This window comes from Tauraco erythrolophus, chromosome 6 (assembly GCF_009769465.1).
Source record: "Tauraco erythrolophus isolate bTauEry1 chromosome 6, bTauEry1.pri, whole genome shotgun sequence".
NCBI lineage: Eukaryota > Metazoa > Chordata > Aves > Musophagiformes > Musophagidae > Tauraco > Tauraco erythrolophus.
Window position 1 is genome coordinate 5,788,417 of NC_141470.1, and position 9,531 is coordinate 5,797,947.

The 9,531-nt window shown below is 51.5% G+C and overlaps 1 protein-coding gene across 1 annotated transcript; it reads left to right on the plus strand.

The window, feature by feature from the left end:
* Positions 1 to 7,914: 7,914 nt before the first annotated feature.
* On the plus strand, positions 7,915 to 8,373 carry INAFM2 (InaF motif containing 2). Its single transcript, XM_086614058.1, has one exon. It carries the CDS (start codon positions 7,915 to 7,917, stop codon positions 8,371 to 8,373), a length of 459 nt encoding a protein of 152 aa, XP_086470184.1.
* The last annotated feature ends 1,158 nt before the right edge of the window (positions 8,374 to 9,531 follow it).

The following is a 9,531-nucleotide window of genomic DNA, read 5'->3' on the forward strand; positions in this document are numbered from 1 at the left end:
AGTGCGATCTCCTGTGGAAGATCCAAAGCAGTGAATCCAGCTGCTGCAGTAACTGCATCTGCCCACGTGAGCCAAGTCCAGAAGAAAGTCCCCTTGGGCAGGTCACAGAGAACAAGACATTATTTCAGCTGGAGCTCAGGGAGCTTCCAATATCAAGATCTATACTTAAACTGACATATCATGGACATAGTACCTGGGGCAGAACCTAAAAGAACCTAGAGAGAAACCTAAAGCTTTAAGAATGGGAAAAATTACGTATTTGTGAGGTCAACATGCTCAGTTCTCAGTTGAGACAAACTATTATTCCTGGAGCATCAGACTTCATTGTGAGATAAAAAATGGAGCTCTCTGATACACGGCTTCTGCTCAAAGAATTCAGGATGTAGCGAAACACAAGGTCCACTGGAAAGAGGCACACTTCTTGCCCCATCCAGACAAAAGCCCAACCAAGAGCCTGGGTGCAGACTCAGGTACTGAGCATGCTTTGACCCTTCAGAGAGCTGAGGCAGCCCCTGAATACAGGATTTCCAGGGTAAAGCAGTGGATTATCCAGTCTTCAGGGCAGGATTGAATCCCTGCTTCCCGGAGAGGATTCAGTTAAACAACTAATTTGGTTAAACAACCCTCCCTTGCACAGCGTTATCAACATGAGGGCAGCACATTTTCCTTATTCAGCTGCCAAAGCCAAGCACGCAGAAATGGAGAAAGTCAAAAAAGTAACAGCCACTTCTGATTTTTTTCTGCAAGGAAAAACTGCTGTGAGATCAGGAAGCATCACACACTCAAAGCTGCGTTATTTTAACGAGGGTGAAAACCCATGTTGACCCTATACAAAAAAGTCTCTTTGGCTCTTTAAAGCAGTTAGAACTTCACGTTGCCTTGGTGTAACACAGCGAGGACCCAAATTTAAGCTGAGCCAAGGTAACTTTGAAGAACAAACAAGCTGTTTGGTCTAACCGAGAGCCTGGCTGCATTAAGAGCTGGCCTCAAAGATGGCTGGAGCAATCATGCACAAGTGAACTTCCAAAAAAGCACATTTCTCCATCCCACAGGAAAAAACCCACCAACATATCCCGTACTGAAATGGCAGTAACCCAGGCTAAACCAGGATCACTTTAGCCTCAGGGCTGCAGCATGAGATTGCAGATAAGGCTTTCCAAGAAAATCCCGTTCCAGTGCTTGCAGGAGCAATCACAAGTTGGTGCAACTCTGAATAAAGTGGTGTCATTCTGGAAGCATCATAAGTTGTATTTTCAGAAGCTATGTCAGTGCTCTCCCACACATTTACACCAGCAAATGCTTTGTGTGTGTGTCTGTGTGCACCAGGGAGAAGCACAACTCACACACTCACTCTCTGCACAAAAGTGGGTGAGTTTGGGTTCTTCAGACCAGGAAAGCCAGAGGCAAGGATGCACAGTGAGATTACGTGGCCATTAATCATTATTTCCTATTGCCTGAGAAGCAGTGATAATTTTCACAATACAGCCCTCAGAACTGTCCAGATGTTCAGTGCTCAGAGTGGGTGGGTGTACATGCACGTTTCCTCCTTGCAAAATGAACAATGAAGCTCTGATTTTTGACTCCATATTCCTGCACAGAGACTGTGTTTAGAGTCACAAGCACACACAGATAGCACAGGTTCACACCCAAAGAGAAATTTATTTAAAAAAAACACAACATTCACCCTCTTGCAGTCCTGCACTTAGTGAAACAAGGGCAACTCTCCTCTCCACAAACTGATGTGGGAAACCTACAGCTCAGAGCACTGGGAATCTCTGGGACTAGAGCTTCACATTCCAGCACATGGCAAGGTTTCTTATTTCAGTGAGCACCTAGGGCACTGTCCAACCACCCTTGTCAGCCTTTCCTCAGTTTCAGAAACGTGTCACGGGAAGCAACATGCCAAAGAGATTTCATGTTACCTGAGAGAACCTCCAGAAAGCTGACTGAGGTCTGCCTGCACCCAACAGTGCACCCAACCTCTAGTTACACCAAATAAAAGCAGAGCTCCCAAAACATTGTGAACACTTCTGCTACAAAGCTAGTCAAATGGCTTTCCTCATCCCAGAGCCTGAACCATCACCGACTTACAGGAGCTTCTAAGCATTAAAAGCAAAGCCATAAATCCTTTTCAGACACACTTTTCACTCTTAAGAGTGTTTTCCCACCAAGGAAACACTGACTGTGCAAGGAGGTCATACTCTTCATACTGCACAAAGGGTTCACAGGGTAATAAAATTGCTCAAAACGGGCATCACCAAATGGATGACACGAAGTTGAAGCTGCTGATGCATCACTCACCTCAACTACCAGGAGCTTTCTGCCCAAGACAACTATCCCGAGCAAACCCAGACCTCTCGCTGTTGTATCTCAACTTCAGCATCACTTTCACTGTCTTCCCCACCCACCCTACAACCTCTGCAGGGCACTTTCCAAGTCAGTGTGAGACAGTGGGTTGTGCAAGCTTCACTTTCCACAGCTAAGTCAGAAGCTGAAGGAATTAAAAGAACACACCCAACCTCCCCCCATCTGTTATTGGATTAATGAGAGAGACAGCACCTTCCCACGTAATGCACAGGAGATTTCCAAGTGCAAGAGGAAAACACCAGAGAAGAACAGAATCTGATTCCCTACAGGCTCCAAACAGGAGACTGGAGCAGTGTGCAACAAGGCACATTTCTTTTAGAAGAGTGGACAGCAGAGCATGAGAGATTGTCCTCTGTCAAGAGCAGGGCCATTCTCTATGACAAAAGGCTCAAGCCTAGCAAAGTATTTTCTCAAGGACTTCAATCAGGAAAGAGAGATGAATTTAAACATACCTATTCCATCTTTCAAACACCAGGAGGCAGGTAGGAAGACCTCACCTGTCTCTCCCCTCCCCAGCTCACGAACGTGACCAAGAAGACAGCATAAAGTTTAAAAAGCAACATACAGCCATGACAAAAGTCACAATTCTTTACGAAGCCTATCATCTGCCTGTAGAAGTCACGCCGCCGGAGGCAGACACCAAGAACAAAACCCAGGGCCAGAGTTCAGACAAGGGACTGTAGTGGATGGCGGGTTTGGGAGCGACACAAGCCAACAGTATCGGAGTAATCCCACAGCACACCCCACAGAAGCAGCTGATCATTTGTGTGGTGTCACAGCAGATTGCCTCCTAGTGACAGGAAGGAACGGCAGAGTAGCTGCCTTTGCTGAACCAAAGGAGCAATGGGGCTGGGAGAAGCCATCCAGCCCATCCCTCATCCCAGGGCAGGACCAGCTGTGACATGGATCCCCTCTGACACACCAGCTCAGAGAGCTGCAGGAGGCCTCCCCAACAGTGGGGGCTCAACCACCTCCCAAGCAATCCAACCCAGCGTGTCTCTACTCTCAGAAGCAAGGTCTGCACAGAGGCAGTATCTAAGGTGAGTAATCTTCCCTTAATTAAGTCTTCTCTGTCCTGAAGCACCAGATACTATCCACTGGCTCCAAACATGGGAAATCAATAACACAAGTTGATTTAGCTACATCCTTCAGGGGCCCTGGGAGAGCAAACAAACATCCCATTGCAACAGGCAGCAGCAGAATCCAAGCAATGCTGTTCAGTCAGGTAGGTGGAACACCATTCTTCAACAATCTGTCTCAGGGCCTTGGTTTTCAACTAAACAGAGGTGTAAGGCAGTAAGTAGCAGGCTTGTAAGTGCACAAGTTTCCTAGCGGACCCTCAGACAAGGGAAGTAAAAAATTAGAGAAGCTGATAAACAACAGGACCCTGAAGAGCGGAGTGTTTGGCCTGTCCTGGGAGAAAGGCAAAATGTTCAAGGGCTATGCAGCTCTCCTTTTGGCAGGTCCAATCCCAGGGGGCACCATGTGCCCTCGACTCCGTTTGTCTCAGGTGAGCGATCTTTGTCATGTTCTTTAGACAAAAATCTCAGAGAAGATGATCTGCAAGCTTTGTCTAGTGTCTGACACGTTCATTGACTTTACAAAAAGTCCAAGCTCTGCATCCCATAGCTCTTTCTACCCCACAGGAGCCTGCTCAAAGCACAGCTTGGTCTTTCTGCTAAAACCCAGAGGACACAAAGAAAGTACCATTATTGCAGCTCTGGCTTCCTGGCTCTTGTGTGCCTTGAAAGGCAGTTGTTTGCAAAAACCTAAGCTTAGGAACAGAAGGCACACGCCTTCTGGCAGCTGCCTGCACTCAAACAAAAGGGCCTGGACCCATTTGTTCGTTCACAGTCAAAAGAAAAGCTTACACCTGACTGGCAACAGCCAACAAGACTTGGTATTTAATGAACACACGTCTGGTCTTATTCAAAGCTGAGGCAGCAGAGGGCTCAGCATTGAGAAGAGAGCCTGAACAACACTGAATTTCTTTAACAGCGTGGTAGAACCATGGTCTTCTATGAAGGGTAAGTCTGTACTGCAGCCTGAATAAGCAATGAGTAGGTACAACGGGGAGACAAAGACGCCAGGACAAGGTAGAACATCTCTAGAATGAGACAGTTTTAAGACAACTAGAGCTGTAGTCTTGGGGAGGAAAAGGGAGGGGAGCAAGACTGCTGGGAAGGCAGGAAGGAGCGTAACTCACACTGAATTATTAAATGCCACGTTTTCTAGCTGGAGCAGTTTTAGTTGCTCCAAGAGCAACGTTCAAGAGATACAAGGTGTAGTGGGATCTCACCACCACCACACTCTACCTTTGCTGGGACTGCTATGACTCCACCGTATGTCCTTTGCCAATCCAGTCTGCCATAACCTCCAGTGATGGAAAAGAAGCACTACTAACTGTTGGATTTACAAACAGAGCTTTGGTGAGCACAGGAAAACAAAGCAGCACCAGAGAAAGAGCAGCAATTATGTGCACAGAGATAAGAAGAATTAGCTTCTTTCCCAGCAGAGGGGAAACTAATTTTGAGGACACAGGACTAAGATATGTCACTATAACTGCCTTTTATTACACTGATACCTACCACCTCCCTGCTACCTGGTGTGCCTACTTCCTGTACCAACCTGCTGACTCTTTTAAACATCCTTTATCAAACTCAACATAACACACACTTGAATACCTAGCAACAGCGGGGCTCTCACTTATGTCTACCACCTTCTAGACACTGCAGCAGGGTCGAGCTAAGCAATAAAGGAGGATGTAGCATCTCCAAGGATGGACAGGAAGACAACACAAACTATACAAGCATCAGGCAAAAACTGTCAAAGCCTTGTTCAGCCCCAGAGGAACTGCCTGTACACATTAATCCTCTCCCCCAAAATTCCAGAACTGGAATTAAGGAAGAGCATAGGGAAAGGACTTTGTGGGAGGCAGAGATTTGTCACGCTTTCACCAGAGGCAATGATAAATTCTATCGATGGCAACAACAGAGAGCAGACAGCATTAAGGGTTTGGAATGAACCAGTCTCTACACAGATGATGCGAAGGACCATGAGTGGACACAGACAGCAGCCCGGTGAGGCTCTGCCTCTGCAGCATTCAACAGCAGGAAGATGAAGACCAGCAAGAACATGAGTGCACTCAGGCAGCTGAGAAGACGCATTAAAAAACAAGTTGAAGATCTTAAGAAATTACACTAGACAAAAAAGGTCCAAACTCAATCTTAAAATACTCTGTAGCACAGAAACCAGAAAGTCTCTGACCTCAAAATAAATCATAGAATCACAGAAGTAGCTCAGAGCAACATACGTAAAGCAGAGGAAAGGTGTGCTGAAATCCTTCAAGTTACAGGATTACTCTTTGAAGGGCAAAGAAAAGATGGAGGAGCCGACAACTGCTGAATGAAATACAAGAAGCAAAGGGAGAAGCAGTTGGAGCAAACCCATCATCAAGAGAAAACAGCCTGAAAAATTAGTAGAAAATCAATTTCTTAGGAATTGCTATAAATCCAAATGTACTACTTAACTTAAAACGCAGGGAATGTGTATATAGAATCCATAGAACACCACAGAAGATGCATTTCTATGACTCAGGAAGACTTTGTGAGGAGGATGCCATCAGCTCACACTATTCAGTAGCAAAGCTTGACTTCAAGAAGAACGCAGTCAGGTGTAATAAATCAGAGTAATTGCAATAAGGGGGGGCAGCTCATACCATTCAGGTGTAAGAAATTTGACTTAAAATGCAGTCAGGTGTAACAAATCAGGGCAAGAGCAATAAGGAGCTCATAGAAAAGTCATAATACCTACTAACAAATGTTTCCCAGACATACTGGCTTACAGCAACATTTCACCAAAATTAAATGTTTCAGGAGGACAGAGCATGCCATTAGCTGTGGAATCACAAAATCACAGTCACTTGGGACCTTTAAAAATCACCTAGTCCAACCTCCCTGCCATGGGCAAGAAGCCCCCTCTGCCCTGAAAAGGCACTGAAAGCCCTGCCAGGGCTGGCAAGGCAGCCACAGTGGATCTGCTCCCTCTTGTACCCACACTGCAGAGCCACGATTTTTATTACTACAGACAAGACTTGCACTAAGGCCCAAAGGCAGAGGATCTCCAAAGGCAGCTGGCAGCACAACCTCACACCCCTTAACCCTTCCATCCAGGCAAAAGTAGGGTCTGGTCATAGGACACCTCATGTGCACAGCTGCTCCCTCCTCAAAAAATTCAGTCCTTGAAATTCCTTTGCATTTGTAACAACAATCAGCCAGAGCTTTCGGCCAACACAATGCACCTTTTGAAGTTACACCAACACGTTTTCCACTCCAGTAGTCTTCCTCAGTGCTGCAAGCTCTGTACTTCTTCCTGCAGAAGCTCAGAGGTTTGCCCTTTCTCTCCCAACCCTCCACATCTTTCCTGCTGTTGAGAACAAAAATAAAAACACTCCTTTTAACTCAAAACTCACTCACTTCTTCTGCTGCCTTTCTGGGTGACAGTCATTTCTCCAGCCGGTGTTGGTCTTTCAGAACCACAGCTCCTCGTGAACAAGAGGCTTCCTGCTGCAACACACCTGCCCAGCCTGAGATTTAAGGGAGGGAGAAGAAAATTATTGCAAAAGCAGCAACTAAATCATTCTCAAAAGTAGCATCTTGCAATATAAAGACAAAATAAAAGTAAAAAGGCTAATCCATACCCTGTAACAGCGTTTCATCTGTCTTCTGCATAAACCAGTATGCTTTTGTGGAGGACTAACAGACAGGGAGCACGGGCAACCAAATCCTACCAGCAATGGCACGGCTTTGGGTGGCCTCCACAGGTGTGGAAGCAGGAATCAGCCCCATTTGAGCGGAACGGAACCAGCCTCTCTCCAAAAGCCGCTGCTTTAGCCAGGGCACCCCTCGAGCTGCACTAAAGCTGCGGGCAGCGCCGCGCACCTGCAGGCACGGGGGCACAGAGCAACTCCCGCCGGGAAAAGCAAGCAGAGAGGGAATTCCGCCCCCCGCCTCCCTCGCACCCCGCAGCACCCCCCCCTGCGCTCACGGCGCCCTAACCCCGGCCCGGCCGGGGCCCCGCGGGCCGCCCGCGTTACCTACCGACCGACCACCCGCCCCCCTTGCACGGCGGCAGCGGGCCGGGGCGCTCGGGCGGGCACGCCGGGGTGACGGGCCCCCGCCCGGGCAGCACCGCGGCGCCATCCCCTCTTCGCGCGCCCCCTCGGGAGCGCGCACCAGGCCGCGCACGCGCAGCGGCCACTCCGCAGCGCGGCGGCCGTCGCCCCTTTAAGAGACAGACCCCGCCTTGGGCGGTGTTGCCCCTTTAAGCCACGCCCCTTTAAGCCACGCCCCCTTAAGCCACGCCCCTCTCCCCCCGCCTGGCGGCCGGCGGAGCCGCCGGAGCATCGCGGGCCGCGGCGGCGGCGGCACGAAGGCGGCGGCGGCAGCGCGGAGCGGAGCGGCATGTCCTGAGGCGGCAGCGGCGGCGGCGGCGCCGGGCCCCACCACGGAGGGGGCGGTGGAGCAGCGGGCCAAGGGCCGGGCCCCCATGAAGGAGAAGGAGGCGGGCGCGGAGCGGGGCAAGCCCGCCACTTACACCGGGGACAAGAAGGCGCGCATGGCGGCCAAGACCAACAAGAAGTGGGTGCGCCTGGCCACCGTGCTGGCCTACGTCCTCTCCGTCTCGCTCGCCGCCATCGTCCTCGCCGTCTACTACAGCCTCATCTGGCAGCCGGTGCGCGGCGGCGGCGGCTCCGGCCCCGGCTCCGGCCCCGCCGCCGCCGCCGCCACCGCCTCGCAGCCCCGCGCCGCGCCGCCGGGCCCCGCGTCCCGCCGGCCGCCCGCTCCGCGGCCCGCCGGACCCACGCAGGAGGCTCCGCCAGCGCCGCCGCGGACGGGCCCCGGCCCCGACCCCGATCTCGCCCAGACCGACCGCCCGGACGCGTCGCCGCCGCCCGGGGCCGAGGCGGGCGCCGCCGCGCTGCGCCGGGTGCGCGGGAGCCGCTGAGGCGGCCGTCGGCGGGGCGGGCGCCCCCCCGGCCGGGTGGGAAGACGGGCCCGGCGGACTGCGGGGGCGGCCCGGGAGGCCGGCGCCGCGCCGAGGGTCGCTCTGCCGGGACCGGGAGGAGGGCGATGCGGCGGCAGGGCTCGGCGGAGGATGGAGGCCGGCGGCGCGGGGACCCCCGGCGCGGCCGAGCCCCGACGAGCTCAGGCTGGAGACTGACCCGGCGCGGGAAGGAAGGATCTGTACTTGGTGGAACTGCGGTGTCCTTTTTTCCCCCCGTTTTTCCTCAAAAGGGAATTCTGTGGCTTCGTTTTTTTCCTCACCAGGGCTAGCTTCTCCCTTCGAACCTGCATCGAATTCCTGCGCTGTTTATGCCAGTCTGTTACCTATACAAGGATATCGGTGTCCAAAATTCCTCACTATTTACAGGATCAGCTGGGAACGATATGAATTTAGAGGCTGTACTCCATTGTTTAAGTAAAAACAGTTTTGTTTAAAAACGAGCATAAACTTATTTAAAAACCGTGTGAAAGGTAAATTGACTTGTTTACTATATTAAAATATTTTCCCAGTATGAAAGTCTCTGTAATACAGTATGTTCTCTTTGGTTGTGGGAGGACGACTTGGGAGGAATGTCGAACTGGAAGGGTTCTCTGTAGCAAAAACGCTTTGCCTACTGCAACGGGTAACTGGCATCTAATGTTGCTGACTCGTTTGTCGTTGGTCTCCTTAGGTGAGGCTGGAGAAACCTCCATGCATGCCCGACTCCCGCCGATCATGGCAAGTAAGCGTTGGTGATGAAAGAAGGTTTGGTCTTTCCTGGCAGAAGCCGGTGGAGCTCTCGGGTACGGTGCCGCGAGGCGCTTCGTGCCGTGTCCGCCCGTGCTCTTGCCTGCCTGGGATGGCTGCGCTCACGGACCCTCACGGCACCTCGCTGGCACCCTGGAGCCGGTGCCATCGGGAGGTAGGTCTGTGCCAGCCAGCTCATGACGCGCCCTGGGCACACCGTCCTCCCAGCTTGATGCTTTCCTGCCCTGTAGTCTCCAGAAATGCTCTGCGCAGCCTTGTTCATCCGTGAGCAGCGCGGAAAACCTGGCCTGTGATCACTGTGGCATGTGGGCTGTCAACTAGGAAACCGTAAGACCTCTGTCATGCTGAGCA